Source organism: Manacus candei, unplaced genomic scaffold, assembly GCF_025592945.1.
Source record: "Manacus candei isolate 608988 ecotype Guabito, Panama unplaced genomic scaffold, ASM2559294v1 h1tg000046l, whole genome shotgun sequence".
Classification (NCBI taxonomy): domain Eukaryota; kingdom Metazoa; phylum Chordata; class Aves; order Passeriformes; family Pipridae; genus Manacus; species Manacus candei.
The window spans coordinates 1,000,732-1,019,435 of NW_026138094.1; the positions used below are offsets into that span (position 1 = coordinate 1,000,732).

General features: G+C 48.5%; 1 protein-coding gene across 6 annotated transcripts in view; it reads left to right on the forward strand.

Annotated features, from left to right (window-relative positions):
* Positions 1–18,704, forward strand: part of MYO9A (myosin IXA) — a 167,252-nt gene that overhangs the window by 144,779 nt on the left and 3,769 nt on the right. For 2 of the 6 annotated variants that reach the window (XM_051796356.1, XM_051796359.1), the window contains 18 exons: positions 120–201; positions 688–900; positions 5,412–5,524; positions 5,943–6,100; positions 6,469–6,692; positions 6,965–7,081; positions 7,550–7,738; positions 8,658–8,705; positions 9,378–9,489; positions 10,291–10,352; positions 12,214–12,406; positions 12,902–13,030; positions 13,350–13,455; positions 13,852–13,983; positions 15,131–15,254; positions 16,049–16,102; positions 18,112–18,314; positions 18,480–18,622. In XM_051796356.1, coding sequence (XP_051652316.1) covers positions 120–201; positions 688–900; positions 5,412–5,524; positions 5,943–6,100; positions 6,469–6,692; positions 6,965–7,081; positions 7,550–7,738; positions 8,658–8,705; positions 9,378–9,489; positions 10,291–10,352; positions 12,214–12,406; positions 12,902–13,030; positions 13,350–13,455; positions 13,852–13,983; positions 15,131–15,254; positions 16,049–16,102; positions 18,112–18,314; positions 18,480–18,622 — 2,402 coding nt within the window. The remainder of the gene's footprint in view (positions 1–119; positions 202–687; positions 901–5,411; positions 5,525–5,942; positions 6,101–6,468; positions 6,693–6,964; positions 7,082–7,549; positions 7,739–8,657; positions 8,706–9,377; positions 9,490–10,290; positions 10,353–12,213; positions 12,407–12,901; positions 13,031–13,349; positions 13,456–13,851; positions 13,984–15,130; positions 15,255–16,048; positions 16,103–18,111; positions 18,315–18,479; positions 18,623–18,704) is intronic. The other 4 variants (XM_051796357.1, XM_051796358.1, XM_051796360.1 and 1 more) reach the window with 4 other exon arrangements.

Genomic DNA, 18,704 nt, shown 5'->3' on the forward strand with positions numbered 1-18,704 from the left:
CAAGCAATTCCAAAATCCCATGACCTCAGACTTGCAATTTGTTCTTGACTGCTTGGGCTGGGCACTTGTGGAAAGGCTTTTGGGAGGAGATGGAACATCCCTGTTCTGTTGTGTCTCAGCAGAGAAGCAAACCATCAATGCCTTTCCAAGGGGGAGCTAGCACGGAAGCCGTTCAAAATGCCGGGGTCTGGCAGAGGAGAGGTGAGTTGGGACTTGTTTATTTTCTATTTTCATTGAAAAGGGGGAAAAATAACTTATTCTGCCAGTGTTCCCTCAAAAACTTCAAAGAAGTGAACTCTGAAGCACAAGGCATAGGCAGGGAAGGGGGATATGACAGCACGGCAGCTTTCTCACCTTGTCTTAATTAAAAAGCCCTGGAGGATTAATTTGTAGCAGCTCTGGATGAAAGGATCCCATGGTGCTGATGGCAAACACTGTCCAACGCCATCTTGTCTTGGTTTGGTTTAACATCCATTTGAGTAACACCCATGATTGTCCATTTCCACTGTCCTGTCCTGGTTTTTGTTTTTCCTGGTCCTTCGCTTTTCTCCCCCGGACATAATATCACATCCCCTCCGCAGGGCGCAGTGCCACTCAGAGATGTCTTAGGGCGATGTGAGTAGAATCTCCTTTTTGTTTTAAAACCCTTCTTCTCGTTTTGTTTTGTTTTATCCTCTGGTCAAGCAGGTTCCCAGACCGAGCCATAAAAAGAAAGCCCGCATGGCGCGGACGCGCTCCGATTTCTTGACTAGAGGTACTTTTGCTGATGGGGAGGGGGACACGGAGGAAGATGATTACGATGGCAGTTTTGAGTTCCTTCTCTCCTCTGAGCAACCTCCTGACCCCGAGGCGGTGCCTGCGGCCCGGCTGGGGCAGGCCTGGTACAGTGACTCCGAAATGGTAATTTCTCCAATGTGGTGGGGGAGATGAAACCCAGAGAACAAGTGGAGCTGCGGGAGCCTCTCTTTGCTAACCTTAGCTGCACTGATCCCTCCACTGCTTCTTTTCCCACTCCCAAGGATGCTGTAGATGGGTAAACACAGCTGAAACAGAGGCAAAACCATAGAATCAAAGAATAGCATGGGTTGGAAGGGACTTTAAAGCCCATGTTGTTCCAACCTCCTGCTGTGGGCAAAGACACCTTCCACTAGACCAGGGTGCTCAGAGCTCTATCCAAGCTGTATTACTTGGCCCTGGGGATGTTTTCTGGCTTGATTCGATATCCATCACATTTTCCATAGGTTTTCTGGAGCATTACAACTTGTATTGCACAGCTATCTGTTTCTGGGGGCTATAACCTCAATAGCAAAGTTCCCCTTGGAACCTTTTGATTTAAAAATGGTCTACACACATCTATAGAACAAATGAAAGTAAATATTGCCCAAAAAGCAGCAGACAACAAAGACAATTACATAAATCCTGAACCCCCTTTTACTTTGGGTTTTTTATCCAACGATTATTCAGTCCTCAGCTACTGGAGCGATGCTGACACACAGTGTCTTAGAGAAAGCAAAACCAAGGAGCGTGGGCAATAAAAATAGAGTGAGGATGAAACAGGGGGTTTAAAACAAAACCAAACAACCTGAGTGGTTTTTTTTCAAGCACAGTGACGGTTGTCCCTTGGCAGGTCCTACATGAGCCTGTGCTGTGGAGCATTTGCATCTCAGGCTTAATCCCCAACCCGCATAAGCTGCTTTTGGAAAATCACAAACCGAAAGGTTCAGGAGTAGAAGAGGCCAACAGCCTGCAACCCACTCAGGGTTTTGTTTTCCTGAAGTGCTGGAGATGTTCCCATAGAAGTGTGGATAAACACCAGGAATAATCTCCTGCTGTGAGAGCTCAGGGGGAGCACTGGGTAGAGCTGCCTTGTTCCTCTGCTGCAGCTGCTCCGGCAAACATCCCATGCAATCCTAAAATCTGCTTTTCCAAGAAAGGCAGGTGGCCAAGGGTGGCTTTTCATGACTTTTCTTTCAGGAGTTTTTATTATAAAGGTTAAGTTTTCCCAGGATAATTTCCTTGCTGGAGGAGGGCAGAGATTTGCAAATTCCATGGATTTTTTTATATATTTCCAGGAGTTTTGAGACAGGAGTACTCAAAACATAACTGAAAGGTGCAGGTCTATGAACTGAGATTGCTTGGCTGCATCTTTGTACATCTTCCTGCTCGTGGATTGGGAAAAGGAGGATTTTATGTAGTAAAATGTATTTTTTTATATAGAATCACAGAATCATTTAGGTTGGAAAAGACCTCTGAGATCATTGAATCTAAATATTAACCCAGCACCAAACCATGTCCCCAGGTGCCATAGCCCAGCAGGGGCAGTGCTGTCCCCAGAGTACTGTGCTGTGCTCCTGGAGCTACCCACATACAAAGGGGAATTTTAGCTGTAGGAGTCATTCCCACTGGGATGCAGAAGGTGCTGGGCTGGCGCTTGGCAAGCTCCATCCTTGGGAGCATCCTGGCTCGTGTGCACTCTTCGGAAGTGCTCCTTGGGACTCTGCTCACCTGGTTTAACAGCTCTCACCGCATGCGAGTAGTAGTAGGTGCCAACTCTCTCTTGTCTCTCCTGTGTCCCTCTTCTCCACTGCTCTCCATCTCTGGCTCTAACTGGTGGGCAGCACTTTCCCCCCTCGTGTGGTTCAGTTCTGCTTTGTAGCCAGTGCTGCCCGTGCAGTCGTGTGCTCCACGCTCCCCTCCGTCTGTGTGTCCTGACAATGTGTCCAGTGTTTCCATCTGTCTTCTGTATTGCAGGTTTGGGACCAGCCCTTGGCCTTGTGGCTTTTCTGGGTCAGGATCATCACAAGTAACAAAATTTAGGGACTGTTTATCTGTATTTATCAGCAGAGCCCAGTGGGGTGTTGCAGGTGGTGGGGCAGCCTGTGATAACAGCAACATTGGGGCATGTTGGGTTGGGTACAAACTCAAGGAGGTCGATGTCTGTGCAGACACATCCGTTGTGTCTTGTGATGGTCACATGAAGACAACTCAGGCTGCCGTGTGCGGGCCCATTCCTGTGGGAATCAATAGCTCCTTCAGACAGCTCCTGCCCTCAGCTATGACTTTCCAAAAAAGCCTCTTTAATGTCCTGCTCAGTGGCCGAGAGCTGCTGGAGGATGAAAGAGAGATCGCGTGCGACCTCGTGAAGCTGAGCATGTGATGGCTCACCAGCTGCACTGGCCTGAACTGCCTGTTTTGCCTATTTTTTTCTTGACCATCAAGTCACACTGACTGTGTGTCCCAGGTGGTGAGTAGAGTTCCACTGGAAACCGATGCTCCTGACCCACGTCTGGGGTATCCCAGAGCAGCAAACACCAAGAGCATCTGCAGCCAGAGCTGAAAGCCAAGGTGCACCAGTACATGAGGTGGCTGCTGCAGGTCCAGTTGATTCCAAGGTGCCTTTAAGGCTGAGAGTCTTCCTGATGACCAAAATTCAAGGGTTGCTCAGGTTTTTTGGCTGGTGAATAGCTGCTGATTAACCTGCCTTGTGGTGAGACACATCTGAGTGGAAGGAGCAGCTCCTGGCTGTGTTCAGCATGTATCTACACCCCTTGTGTTTGGCACCTAAGCCTGGAGAGCTTTCCTGCAGCAGATAAATGGAAAGCCTGGCCAGAGGAACCACACCAGAAATACCCTCTGAAAACATCCTCCTTTGGCAGAGGCTCTCAGGGAGAGGGGCCTGGATAACAAACTGCTCACTTTGCTCCACCCTCCACACTGAAGCCATGAGTTGATAAACATCAGTCCAAGTATCTGTCACCACTTGATCCCAAGCATGGCTGAAGAGCCAGCAAGGAAAGATCTCTTGTCCTAAGCCATCCAAAGGGATCACTGAGCTTCAGGAAGCTCTTCCGTGCCACCAGGATGGGTCACTTGGCCACAGTTACCTCAGGGATGGGCAAAACACAGGTTGCTCTTTCAGAGGGAAAGTATTTGGTCCCCTCTTCATCCAGGAGTCAACTCCAGACCCCCAGTTATTGCCATTTGCCCTCCTGATGCTTTGTAGTGTTCCCCAGCTGGGGATTTTCTTGTGCAGAGGCTCATCTTGACATCTGAGAAGGTTTCCCATCCAAGCAAGGACTTTCTCCTTGGCAAAGTCTCTCAACCAGAAGGATCTCACACCAAAAATGCATTTTAGTCCTAATTTTCTAAAGCTGGAAATTCAAAAGGTTGAAATTACTCAAGAGCAAAACTGTATTGTGGGGGTAAATATTTTAATAGATAATTTTTAAAACAAGTAGTAAGTTTGGGCTGGATGGAGATCACTTTTATGGGGTTCGAGATGATGTTTTTCCCAGTGTCCATCCCCAATTTATGTGTGAGCATCACCTAAATGTAGGACTGGCAGGAACAAAAATTCCTTTATTGGTTTAGGCAGTTTCTGACTTCCCAGTGATTATTTTGCCTTATGTGCTGCCATCTCCTGGCTCGCAGAAAGGTTAGTCCAAGGGGGGAAAATAGAACATTTAAGAGGAGTAAATATGGTAAATGCGACTCCCCTGCAGCCCATTTTTTATAAAATTCTATTTAAAATATTTTTAATAGAAGAAAAATGCCTTAAAGCACAGCGAGTTCAGCTGAAACATTGAGGTGATGGGAAAACTACAGGAGCTATTTGACCATCATCTCCCAAATCCATCCATACAACCTGATTCCCTCCTTTCCTCATGCTGCAAGTCTCTCCTCCAGGAGTACAGTTCCGAAATCACAGCTGCAATTGAAAAATAGAACAAAAATTGATGTATTTTTTAAATATGACGAGCCTTTTTCTGGGCTACTTCATGGGATCCTGTTAGGTTGAATTATTGCAAATTCATTTCACCCTTAAAAAATGATCCAAGGGCATTTTAAGTGGTCACAAAAGTGAAGATATTTTCTATTACATATGAAAAAATTCATAATTTAAAGGGTTAATTTTGACGTGTCCTGGGCACAAAGACTTTGGTCTTCTTTTTCTGTAAAGTACTCAACAAGAGTTGGAAGCTCTGCTGGGACAAATCCAGCTGGTTGAAGGTTCCTTTGAGGCTGGGAACACCACAAATCACTTCATCATGGCTTAACATGACCCTTCTGGGATGGAGAGCTGGGATGTCCAGATCAAGATGATGGAGCAGTTGTGCAGGCTGAGCAATAACGACCCGTGGCTTGGTGCAAACTGATTTTCATCACTGATTGCTCACGGAGAAAGAAGGTTGGACCTCGATGTAGAGTTGGAGCAAAGGAAACACCTGTTTTTTTTAGGACTCATCAAACTATTTCTTTAGTGGCAGCTGGTTCACCAGGACTGTAGGTTTTCACCTGTGGGCAAATAGAAATAAAGGTGTAACAGGTGAAATATCTAGTTTTTGCTAGGGAAAGAAGTCATCCCAAGAACTGTCTTGTTTCTAAAGGCTTCATGCTTGGAATCGTTACAGACGGTGCAGCGATTCGCCTCTGGGGAAGGCCAGACCAAACTGCACAAAACCATGTCCCAGGGGGAGATCGGGAAGCTGGCGGCCACCCAGAAGAGCCTCACTCCAGATGGGAGGTAGGAAACATGACTGGAGATGGCAAATAAGTCCATCCCGTGTCCTTCCTGCTTGCCATGACCTTGTCAAACCATCCAGGCTCCTCCGGAGCTCCACCTGCCAAAGCCAGCCCGAATTACTCATCCCACCTTTTACCCCATGACCATGGACGTGCCCAATTAAAAGAGGTGTCAGGCTCACATCACAATTAAGTTTCGGTGACATGGTCCAGATGTCCCATCCCAAACCACCCAGTTGCACACATGACACTGAAGTTTCTTGTCTTTGCTAAGGACAAGTAGCCAGGTTTCCCTGGTAGAAGTCATGTGGATTTAACTCCTCCTCAAACACCAGGAGGGTCCAGGAGATTGGGGTTGTTTTGGGTAGAAGGACATTTTCCTAGTTAAGGCAGTTCCTCTTTCCACAACTTATTTGCAGGCCCCAGCGAGCCAAGATGAGGTTCTGGGTGAAGGGAAAGCAGGGGGAAAAGAAGACCGCCCGGGAGAAGCTCGCTACCCAGTCAGAGCTGCTGGAGCTCTATGCAGAGCAGGAAGCCCCTGGCAGGGAGGTGTTTCCTGGCTTGCAGCTTGGAGAAGGTAAGTGGGGGCAGAACACGATGCCAGTGTTGGAAGGAGCAGGGAAACTGTGTTGGGAAATGGCCATGCTGGTTCACGTCTCAATTCATGGATGGCAAGTAGGTTAGAGGGTGGGATCCATAACAGATCTCGAGGAATTCCATGTCACTAATCCTCCTGCCCACCATCTGGACATGGACAGATGTTTCCTCTCTGGAGGGAGGAAATAACCAAAGGAGAAGTGACATTTAATCTTCCTGTGAGTACCACCCAGGGCTGTTCTCCTCCGCAGGCTTATTGCGATGCCCGTCTCCCTGGTTTAGTGGCACAATTATTTTTCATCTGCTCCTCAATCTCTTTCTTTCCCTGTTTTCATTTATCACCTGTAGAGTTGGGTCCGCACCACCTGACCCCCCCGCGGAGTCCGGAGCTGTCCGGGATCTACCGGCGGGAGTTTAAGGAGAACAAGGAACCCTCTCCCAAAGTGAAACGCAAGCGCAGCGTCAAGATCAGCAACGTGGCCCTGGAGCCTGTGCAGTGGCAGAACGACTCCCTGCAGATCATAACCAGCGCCGGCGACCTGAAGAGCATGGATGAGTTCCTCCTGAAAAAGGTAACTCCTGTCCCATACCAGCACAGAGCTCCAAGAGCAAACAGAGGCAAGAAAGTCCATATTATCCAGGGGGCAGCTGTAACAGTGCTAATAATTCATCTAAGGGTGCTTGGGAGATGTTTCTGGTTTGCACGCAGGAGAAACCACCTTGTAGTCGTGAGTAGCATCGTCTGCCCGTGGTGGAGCAGCTGCTCATTGGTGCTGCTTCGCCTCACACGGAGCTCTGCTGCAGCAAAAGGGATGTGGGTGCACAAACCCCTTTGTTTTCCCAGATGAATGAACTGGACAACGAGGACAGCAAGAAGGACACACTGGTGGATGTCGTGTTCAAGAAAGCACTGAAGGAATTCCGACAGAACATCTTCAGCTTTTACTCCTCAGCACTGGCGGTAAGTGACTGGATGGCGAGTGAGATCTTCCAGGAAAAACGGGGTGCTCTTGGTCCTCCTGGCGGTACAGATTGTTGCCAAGCCTTCCATTCCTGGTCTGCTTATCCTAAAGGATGGATGTGCTTCCTCTGTATTCAGTCCTGTGTAACTCTCCTTCCTTAGCCAGCTCTCAGGGTACGTTGAGTGTAGATTCCTGATCCTTGTTACAGCTTTGCTCCCAGTCAAAGGGGAAATGACAGAAAGTCAATAAACTCCAATTTGCCACCCAAAGTGCCTGGAAACTCTGTGTTCCCTTTGTGAGTGGTGGAGATGTCTGATCCTTTTTTCATTCTCTTAATCATACTTGGGCTTTCCTCAAGCAGCTGGAAGTCAGTGAGGCTGAAATAGTTGTCCAGAGCAGAAAAGGCTCCATAAAAATCTGGGCTGTATAAAAATCACTTTTTTTTTTTGCTTCTGTTTCCTTAAAAGATGGATGATGGGAAAAGCATCCGCTACAAGGACCTCTACGCCTTATTTGAGCAGATTCTGGAGAAGACCATGAGGCTTGAGCAGAGGGACTGGAGTGAGTCTCCAGTTAAAGTCTGGGTCAATACCTTCAAAGTCTTCCTGGATGAATATATGATGGAGTACAAACCCCTGGATTACACTGCAGGGAAGGTACTCAGCACTTTTCTTAAATCCCTTGAAGATTTGGAAACTGTCTTTCCATGGGGTTGCGCTCTCTGTAGGCACGTGGGAACCCCTGTTTTCTTTTCTACCTTAAGCTGAGCTGGACAGTGTAAGCCAGCATTGAGTGATTCATTGGTTATGTGTCACTGGGCTCAGCAAAGCCCAGTTCACATCTGGGCTGAGCTGGGCCTTGGCAGTGCCAACATGTAGATGTTTTCTCCAGGGCAAAGTTCCAACCAGCAGTGGATGGTTGGAAAGGCAGCTCCTGGTACTTCTTTAGTTTGGGGGGTTTAGTTCAACCTTTGAGGGACAGTGAAAGGGATAAAGCTTCCCTGGTCTCCTGACCACTTCCCAAGTGACCACACATGTCACCATGGGTTGGGTTGCAGGAGAAGGGGAGGTGGGCAATGGCTGAGCTCAAGTTTAGGTGCAGTTTTCAGAGCAGTCAGAGCTTGCAGTATTTCACAGACTTGATCTCCTCCCTTTCTGCTCTGTATCATTGTAAGGACACCCACAGGATCTCAGGCTGGGCTTGGGAGATGGTGTTTATTGTACAAATATCCCATCTTCTGGCCCTTCCGCTCTGAGTCCTCTCCAGGCAGGTTTTCTTCAAAGCAGTCTGGGCATCGTGTTCTCCTTGGGTCTCTTACAGGAGAGCTTTAAGTCACTGCTGCTGGATACAGAGCTGGAGCAGCAGCTATGCTCGGCTCTGAGCTGAAGATGGGGACAGTTGTCCAGGAAAATTCCAAAAATGGGGTGATCCATACGAGAGTTTTCTGTAGTGACTCTCCTGGGGCTGCAGGTGCACTGGAGGGTGGGGCTTCAAGCACTGTTGGATATGAGCCCTCTGTCCTCTTTCCCTAGGGGAATTCCCCCTAAATACACTTAAATCTCTTTCTTGTACCAGGTGCCAAAAACGGAACGGAAAAAGAGAAGGAAAAAGGAAGCGGATGTGGTGAGTTGACCCCTCTGTGCCTGTGCATTAAAAAATTAATGTCCTTAGGGCCAGAATGACAAGACCTTCTCATGGCACATCCAGTGGTGAGATCTGAACATCAACCATGGAAGGATGTACTGGAAAGATGAATGAGGTGCATTTGGTTTGCTTGATCAAGGATGGATGTGGGTTGTTCCTCTGAAAACACATCCCACATCAGCCAAGACATAAATGTCATGTCAAGGATTATTACGGAAGAGCTGAGAGCGAAACAAAATGTTGCTCTGGGTTTCTGCATAAATTTATAGTGTGTTTTGCATCTCTAATATCATGAATGGATGACATTGCAGCTCCTGTTCTCCTAAAGGATATGATAGTGCTGGGAAGGATGCAGGGGCAGAGCCAAAAAAATGGGCCATAGATTCATAGAAGACCATCTTAACATGGAGAAGTTGACCAGCCACCCTCAGTCAAACACTTTCTAACCTGCTTCCATGAGGGTTCGGTTCCCACACAGGCTGGATGTTGGCTTGGGTTGTCTGTGGGATATTGGGCTGAAAAGGAATCAAAAATAGCAAATAAAAGCAAATACCAGCTCAAAGTTGGAGAGCTGACTGTGTCCATCTCCCCATTTTGCAGCAGACTGAGCATCCAGCTCCTTTTCTCACCACCCAACCTTTGTCCTCGCAGGTGGAAGAGCACAATGGTCACATTTTCAAGGCAACCCAGTACAGCATCCCCACATACTGTGAATATTGTTCCTCCTTGATCTGGATCATGGACAGGGCTTCTGTTTGTAAATGTAAGCACCCCTTCTTTGGTCCTTCTCATGTGCTTGTATCACAGGGATGAGTTTTGGGATTTGCAATCCCTCTCTCAATTAATTTGGGGTTTTTTTTCCCATCTGAAGTGCTTTTGGGACAGTTCTAAAGGGTTTCTGAAGTCAACTAATGAGTCCATCCCAGCAGTCCTTCACAGCACAGTTAATTTTGTGCTTTGTGTTACACATCTTACCCCCATCATGACACCTTATATAAGTGTCACAGTCAGAAGGATGGGAGAGTCGGGTATGGAAATGGGTCCTTGGGATGCCTGTGGGGATCCTGACCATGGCAAACCCATTTGGCTTCTCCTGTTTGACCTCCAGGTGCATGAATTTTTGGGGAGAGCAGGAAAATGGAGGAGAGACAACAGGAATGGTTGATCCACTGCTTTGGTTTTTTTAACCTTTCTGTGACTGGGCTGGCAGCATCAGCCTTAGGGTGGTTCAGGCCCAGTGCAGGAAGAACACAGATCAGGTGCAATTTCCAACCTCTTTGGGGGCATCCATGTCTAATACCTCAGAGTGACTCATGGATTATCTTCCAAGTGGATCTGTCAGAGAGGGATTTAATGTTTCAGGAACTTAAATATAGGGCCTTTCATTTTAAAGCTTCATTATTTTAGTTTGTGTGATCTAATATAGACTTGGCCCCTGGAAACTGCAAATTCAACGTGCTTTTGACCTTCTAGTCCTGAGAAGAGCTATTTCATCCATGTGAATTCATATTTTTCCACTGATGCAACTTTTGGGATGATTAAATACCCCTCTTCTCCCTTGCAGTGTGTAAATATGCTTGTCACAAGAAGTGCTGTCTTAAAACCACGACCAAGTGCTCCAAAAAGGTAAAAGACTCTTTTCTTTCACTAAATACCTTCCAGATGGTGATCCCTAGTTTGTATAAAAATAGTTGGAGGCACAGAACTTGGATCTAATGGTGGCAGTAACCCTCCTTTGAGCAGGAGCTCAGACCAGCGATCCCCAGAGGTCTCTCCAAGCAGTGTTTGGATGTATTTTGGGAATTACGCAGTGATGAGTCACTGTAGATCTGCCCAGTCATGCAGGAGATGTTGCAGTGTTGTTCCCTGCCTTGGAACCACACTGAATAATAGGAATTTGCCTCATTTTATAGCTTTTAAGGATTTGGAAATGGAGGGTTATTCTTGGAAACATGGGTTGTCCTTCACCCTGCTGGTCCCTGCTCAGGTCATGGCGCGGTCCCCTGGCCTGAGCCAGGAAGGGGAGTGGAGGATGTTCAGTCACTCCCTGTCCCCCTTAGAGGGAATTAAATATTGTTTCCCAGATTCAAGGGTATGGAGAACAGGGAATGAACGCAGCAGGTTGTCCTGGCTAATGATGAATCATCAAGATTTGGTGGGTTTTCTTTTCAATCACTTATTTTCTGCCAAAAAGGAGGACAACAGAGGCAGGAGAATAATGTGTACAAGGCTTTGTCAGCTCCCTGGGAGACTTCTTGGAGGAGAACAACCTCCATAATACACAGCCCCCAGAAAGCTGCAGGAGTACATTTTTCCCAAGAAATAATCTGAATATATACATTGAAGATATATATGTATATGAATATATTTGTATTTTGAATACATAGAGTATTTTTGCTACACTGTTTCCCTTTCTGGAGTATTTCTGCAAGAGCTGGGAACACCTCTGATGAGTTTCTGCTCTAAAATCTGGGAATTTCAGTGAGAATTTTTTTCAGAGGAGCCCAGAGATTCTTTGAGCCTTCTTGTTTCTTGGGGTTTCTCTGCACAAGAAAGTTTTTGTGCTGCACCCACGGAAGAGAGTTCACCATGTCTCCAGCTTGGGCAGCTGGAAGTTCTTCTCTAGGAAGGTTCCAGCCTCTCTGTGCTTGGTGGAATATGTTTTTAGGGTTGTTTTCAACAATGGGGAGCCCCAAACCATCAACTATAAGAAAGAATGAAACACTGTGGGGACCTTCCACACATCTTCTCATGAGGCTGACAGGATGGATGAAAGGATGGCATCGAGTGGGAAAAATAAAAATGCAGGAGGGATTGTCAGGGGAGCTGGGACCTGGGTCATGGGCACCACCATTTTGCCAATGACTGGCTTGCACCTCACCTTCCCTTTGCTAGGGCTGAGAATTTGTGTCAGTACTGTATTGGCTCTTCTAACTTTTCCCACCCAGAATCTTCCATGCAGGAGGACTTTATTCACATTTGAATTTGCCAGGTATCAACTCTCCAGTGAGTGTTTGCAGCCAGCAGAAAGAGTCCTTCCTGACAGATGGAGATGGGTTCTTTTGGCTCCTATTTTGGCATCTTGTTTGTTCACAGATATTTTACAATTGTCAATGCTGTGAGTTGATCTGAGAAGCCAAGATTCAGATTTACCTGTTCTGCTTCGTGCATCATCTTTGAGGGGTGAAATCATCCCTGGAGATGGTGCCAGAGGGGCAGGAGGTGGAGGAGGACCATGCCCAGCTGTGTTGGCTCTGCCAGCCCGAGGATATAACCACAGTGGGCTGGTTAAAGAAAGAAAACCCAAACGTTTTTGACTTCAGGTGCATGTCCAGAGACCAGTTTAGTGCTGCAAGACCTGCGTCCTGTCCTGTCCTCCAGCACACAGGTTGCCTGGATCAGCTGAAGGAGTCTGGACAGCAACTGGATCCAAGCACTGCACCAATCCTAGAATGATTTAACCCCTTTTTGTCCTTTCCCTGTGCAGTACGACCCCGAGCTCTCTCCCCGGCAGTTCGGGGTGGAGCTCTCCCGCCTGACCAGCGAGGAGCGGGCGGTGCCGCTGCTGGTGGAGAAGCTCATCAACTACATCGAGATGCACGGGCTGTACACAGAGGGCATCTACAGGAAGTCAGGCTCCACCAACAAGATCAAGGAGCTGCGGCAAGGCCTCGATACAGGTAAAAGGAGGGGGAAGAACCTCATGGGGAGGAAAGTCTCTGCAGCAGCAAGGTTGGATGGAAGGAAGGACTGCAGGCTATGCAAGGGATGCCTTCACATCACCAACCAAAACTCAAGTCACCAACTCGTGCTTTTTTGGGTGCAATCTATGAAAAAAGTCATTCTAGTTGAGGGAAGATTCTGCCTTACTTACACCATAGCTATCAATGCCAGCCAGGAAAGAAATCCTGGTCCCACCTGACATTATTTGTCCTGGAAAATGCATTTCTCTCCAGTTTTACCACATGGAGCTGAAATGAGGTGCTGGATTTCTTGCTGTTAAACACAGTGTGGTTTCGGGGTGGTACGTGTGCACTTTCTATCATGGAGTAGCTTATCATGGAATGATTTGGGTAGGAAGGCCACCTTGTCCAACCCCTTGGCTTCACTAATGATTCATATTAATCGTTGCCTCTTGGTTTGTGACTTTTCCCTCCATCTGCTGCCAAACCCAGACATTGATAATGTGAATTTAGACGACTACAACATCCATGTCATCGCCAGCGTGTTCAAGCAGTGGCTCCGAGACCTGCCCAACCCTCTCATGACCTTCGAGCTCTATGAGGAGTTTCTGCGGGCGATGGGTGAGGAACCTCCTTCACCACCCCCTTCCCCTGGAGGGGGGGGCCACTTTCAGTGTCCAACTTTTTATTTACTCATTGGGCCCAAACCATCTGGTTTTAACAAATTGTATTTACCTGGTTTCAAAGTCTGATTTTTGGTTATTTGGTCTCAATTTTGGTCTCAACTCTGGTGGCTTTCACATCAAATCACATTTCAGCAGATTTCAGCCCCAAAAGTTCTGTCTTTTGAGTAGTAAAATTAAATAAGCATTAAGAAGTATCATTCTAAATAAGAGGAGGAAGTAGAAGCTGCCCCTAAATGGTGGTGCTTTCTCCACAGGCCTCCAGGAGAGGAAGGAGACGGTGCGGGGGGTGTACTCAGTCATCGACCAGCTCTCCCGCACCCACCTCAGCACCTTGGAGCGTCTCATCTTCCACCTGGTGAGGTATGTTGGGCCTAGACAGCTTTAGGCAAGGAGAGGGAATAGATGAGGCCAAAAGCAGGTGGGCAGGAGACAGAGAGGAGCTTTCAGGTCCATCATGTCTGCCAGGAGGTGGCCCAGGAGCAGTTTTTCCAAGTGATGGCTGTTTATTGATGAGCTCATGGTTCCTACAGGTCCCTGGTGCCTCCCACCACTGTAGGCCTTTCATCACAAGTTTTTGGGTTGTTTGCGGGCCTTGGAACCACCTGAGACATCTTGAGGTTTGGCTTTCTCCATCAAGCAGAGCAAAGCAAGACTGCACCGTAGAAATGTCATCTCTGTTCATCCATGACCATGTGGAAGAGGTGCTGTGGAGGTGCCTTCATCTCTGACTTCTCTCTTAATCCCTGTTTTTTTTAGGATTGCCCTCCAAGAAGAGACCAACCGCATGTCAGCCAATGCCTTGGCCATTGTCTTTGCTCCCTGTATCCTGCGCTGCCCTGACACGACCGACCCACTGCAGAGCGTCCAGGACATCAGCAAAACCACCACGTAAGAACGCGGTGCTGGACGACCCACCACTCACAGCTTGGTAGCCCTTAGGGTGGTCAAATGGCTCAAAAAATGACAGCTTTAGCGTGGAAATTATAAACACCTAAAAAATGCATCTTCACAAAGATATTTCATATCCTCTCAATCCCCAAGAGGTGGTTAAATGGGGATTTTTAAGTGATGAAGGATCCCCAAGAGCAGGTCAACTTCTGCTCTCCTGCCTAGCCCATCTCAGCAGGAAAAGGTGGAGCTTGTGCTGATGTGGTTTTATAGTTAATTTTTTGGCAAGCAGGTTTTGGTTCTGACTTAATTTTGGCTTTTTATCGGAGGGGGTGAGTTGTTTGATCTGCAGCAATATTAATATTAATAAACTTATCTATTTGTGGCATTTGCCATAATTGCAAAGGTTTTACAGAGAAAAAGCAAAGCACTTGCCCAAATTCAGTTTGGCTCATACTAAATAGATTTAAAAATAGATACTGGAGTCAATTATAATAATGTAAACCCTCCAGTAAAGGGCTGAGCTTCTGAAAGGGGTGGTTTTACCTTCAGGAAGTATTAAAATTGTTGAAGACCAGAATGTGCTTGGAGACTCAGCTGGCAGGAGCACTTGGCCTTCAACAAGATTTTGTTGTAGCTTCTCCCTTAGGCTTTAGCTCCAGCACATCCTCTCATTTTATTATGAGGAGAGGATCATTTTTTTCCCCAAACACCCTCCAGACAGCATTAAAGTTGGCTCAGCTGAACAGCATCACTGCTGCAGCATCACTGCATGTAAGCAAACTGTCTTCTCCAGGTGTGTATTCCCTTGGTCCCTCTTCCAAGGGGGGAAATTTCTCTGGTGGGATCCCTGGTGATTTTTAATTTCTGTAGTCTATGTTCCTCAATCCATCTGTAGCTGGTTATCAGTCTTTATAGGGGAATTTCCACTGCCCTCTGGCTTCCAGATGGAGATTTCTCCCTCTGCTTTTCTATGACGGCAGATCTTCAATAATCCTTTCCTTGTAATAAAATGAGAGGATGTGCTGGAGCCAAAGTCTAAGGGAGAAGCTACAAAGAAATCCTGTCGAAGGACAAGACAAGACAGCTCAGATCACATCACTTCCTCCTCCCATTTTGTCTTCTTTTGGGTGTTTTCCCCCCTTAGTTGTGTAGAATTGATCGTCATCGAGCAGATGAACAAATACAAGGCTCGTCTCAAGGACATCAACAGCCTGGAGTTCGCAGAGAACAAGGCCAAGAGCCGCCTCTCCTTGATCCGCAGATCCATGGTGAGATGCCAGAGCCCTCTCTGTCCCCTCCTGTCCTCTCCTTGCCCCTGAAGCCACTCTACCTTATCTTCTCCTGCTTATCCCAGCCTCCCAAACCCCTCGCAACCTCCCACACCATCTCCCCCAGGACAGGGACCCTCAGCCCCGTGGTGGCTCCTCACCTTTGCAGGGAGTCATACCAAAGCACGAGGAGGTGGGAGCAGTCCATGGAGACAGGGTCGCTCCAGCTCAGATGTTCCTGATCAGCGTTTCCACCTTCATTTGAGCTTGTTTGGTCTTGAGTCAAACCTTTCATCCACTGGCTCAATTTGGCCCCATGGGAGACTTGGACCATCATTTTTCATGCTTAGTTGCATTATCTGAACCCAAAAGGAGCTTCCCAAAGGCTGCCCCTGCTCCTGCACTGCCTTTTTGGGAGCCTCGAACCCATCTCATTGAGCTTCCATGCTTCCCGGGGGGCCTGCAGATGCACGCTGAGCTTGGCTAGTTGGGCTGTGGGAGAGGGACGGAGTCGGCGCAGCGCTGCCGCCCCACGCTTGGGCTGAGCATCGAGCAGCCCCTCTGCTTGGGCCTGCCCACTGTGATCCTCAGGGACACTTTGCTTCTGCTGTCTGGGGATGGAATCCAAGCAGGGCCTGCCCAAGGTTGTGGAGCTGGTGCTGCAGAGCCACCCCGCTCGCCCCAGTGGACAAAAGAAAAAAAACCTGAAAAAGGAGCAAAGCGGGTTTTTGGAAGGGGCAACGGCATGTGCACTCTAACCTTCTGCTTTCCTTTTCATCTCCTCTCGAATGCAGAAGCCCGTACTAATTGCAGTTAGATTTATGAGCATAACCCGCAGTTCAATCCCGGTATGTATGACTGCAGCGCGCCCGCGTCCCTCCGTGTGTGTCACCGCCGCTCATTCCAGCTCTGTCCCACTGGCCATTGTCCGTGACGTTGCCGCCCGGGCCCCGGGCGGGTGCTGCTCCTCAGGGCCTCTGTTCCTCCTGCAGGTGTCCCGGGCACAGGAGTTGGGGACAGCCATGCTCGGCCGTCCCTGCACGCAGCTCCTCGGAAAAACACTTCCCACCCCTCTTCCCTTCCTCCTTGCTTTATTTTCTATTTTATTTTCTTTTTCCATCCTGTGCTTCCCTCTTTTTTACTTTGCTTGATTCATCCCTTCCCTTCCTACCCGTATTTCTCCTCGCTCAGGATGCGTTTCAGCATCACGTTGCTTTCACAATGCTGCTGTTTCTGGAGATGGGGGACAAAACCCCCAGCTCAGATGTCTCAGAGAGCACGAGGCATCCAAAGGTCTCCTCCACCTGTTTGGAGGAGGAGCACCACCACCTTGAACACAAGGTCAGGAAACCCAGGTTTGAGTTGAGAGTGGTCCAGCAACTCCTGTATTCCCCAGCTCCATCCCAGTTTGACTTTGAGTTCCTAGTGAGACCACGATGGGTGAGAAGAGTGCCTGCAGGATTTTGGGAATGCTGGTGGAGCTGTTTCCCTCCCTACCAGGCTCAGCCCCCCCATCCTTCATCATCCACAAGGGTCAGGAGACAGAGAAGAGCAAAACTCGAGCACTGCTCCCCTAATGCTGAGCATGGCATTTTGCAGGGGCTTAAGTCCATGAGCCAGTGGGATCTTTGGGATCTCAGGAGTTGTGGCTAATAGGATTCAGGGAGCTGTGCCTCAGCTCAGGAGCCCACGTGACAGGTGTCGTCAGAGGAACACCGGGGCGCGGGAGAGGCTTTGCTGACGGTGAAGAATCTCTGAGATGTGGCATCAAAAGATGAAAGGGGTAAAATAGAAAGACAAAAAGGGAGGCTCCTTTATCCTGAAAACCTGCTCTGGGCACGTGGGTTATCAGGAAGAGCCGGGCAAGCCGCAAATGCAGGGGAGGAAAGTTGTCTTGCAACGAGTCCAAGGAGGTGCAGGTTCACCCTGGGTGATGGTTGTCAGGGGAGGGCAGGAAGTCATGGACATCTCCAAGGTCCTGGTCACTTCAGGATCTGTAATTTAGAATATGAGATGTCTGGTCATGATAACAGTTAAAGTAAAAGCTGTTTAGTATCTGTTGTGTCCCTCATCTCCAAAAATCCACCTTTTTCTTCTGCTCTTTGGAGCAGATCTGTAGAGCTGCTCCTCAGAAGATTAAAACAGCTGCATATATAATATCCCTCCATATGTACCACCCCCATTTGAGTCCTTATTTTAATATTAAAACAATCAGGTGGTTCTTCAGATCTTCATTAAATATCCCCAGCCCAAAAATCTGGATTTATTGCCTTATAACAGACCGCTAGAGACAGTCCTGGTTTCTGGATCTCCTGTACATGAGATCAGAGCATGGACAACATGATTCTGAGTTTCTCTTTGCTGAAGGGGTCAGTGGAGACCCTTGTGATGCTCAGGAAATACCGAGGGTGGATGAGGGAAGGATATGAGACTTGATCTAATGATAAAGCAGGAGCCAGGTGCCCTGAAATCAAAGCCTTGGTGATGATGCTCCCACCCAAAACCAACACAACCACTATCAACCTTCCCCTCGCACGGTCTGTGGGCTTTGTGGGAACCCACCCTGCCACCAGGCTTCTTGCTCAGAAGTCCAAGTTGCACTTGGTCTGTCAGTGTCATCCTCACCACCACCATCTCTCACCACCTCCATCCTCAACCCCTCCAACATGTTGAGTCCTGATACCTCTCCCAGGCTGAAGAGAGGTTTTGGAGGGTCTGGGGTGTGTCCACCGGCGGCACACTGAGGACTGATGGCCAGGGCTGTCTTCTTTGCTCCTTGAGAGAGCAGTGTGGTTGGCACCTGAGTGTTTGCCAGATCACCTTGGCTGGTGGTGGTGACACTAGTGTCTCTCTTCAGGGCAAAGGACGTGTGCGGCGCGGCGCCTACCCCAGCCCAGCATCTCCTGTCACCGGGCGCTTGCCCTCGGTGACGGACGTCCCCGAGGAGACCATGAGCAGCGAGGAGGCCATGGAGATGGAGGTGACAGAGCAGCAGCAAGTGGCCATGCAGCAGGAGGAGAAGGTGCTGACCGAGCAGATTGAGAACCTGCAGAAGGAAAAGTGAGTCTGGCCAAGGGTTCAAGCCACGTCCCCAGCCTATGGGTGTTGCTTGGCATCATGGCTGGAGGGCTCCAGCCCTCCATGATCTCTTGCCCTGCACCCCTTTTTTCTCCTCCCCACCTTTTTGCTCCCATTGGGTCAGTGGGACTGGGTTGGTTTTGGCAGGGAGGAGCTGACGTTCGAGATGCTGGCACTGGAGCCCCGCGCCTCCGACGACGAAACCCTCGAGTCCGAAGCCTCCATCGGCACCGCCGACAGCTCCGAAAATCTGAACTTTGACTCCGAAGGAGCCATCTCCGATCGCTCGGGTAAATCCAGGTGTCCTTGGGTTTATCATGGAATGGTTTGGGTTGGAAGGGACCATCAGAGGTCATCTTGTTTCACCCCTCT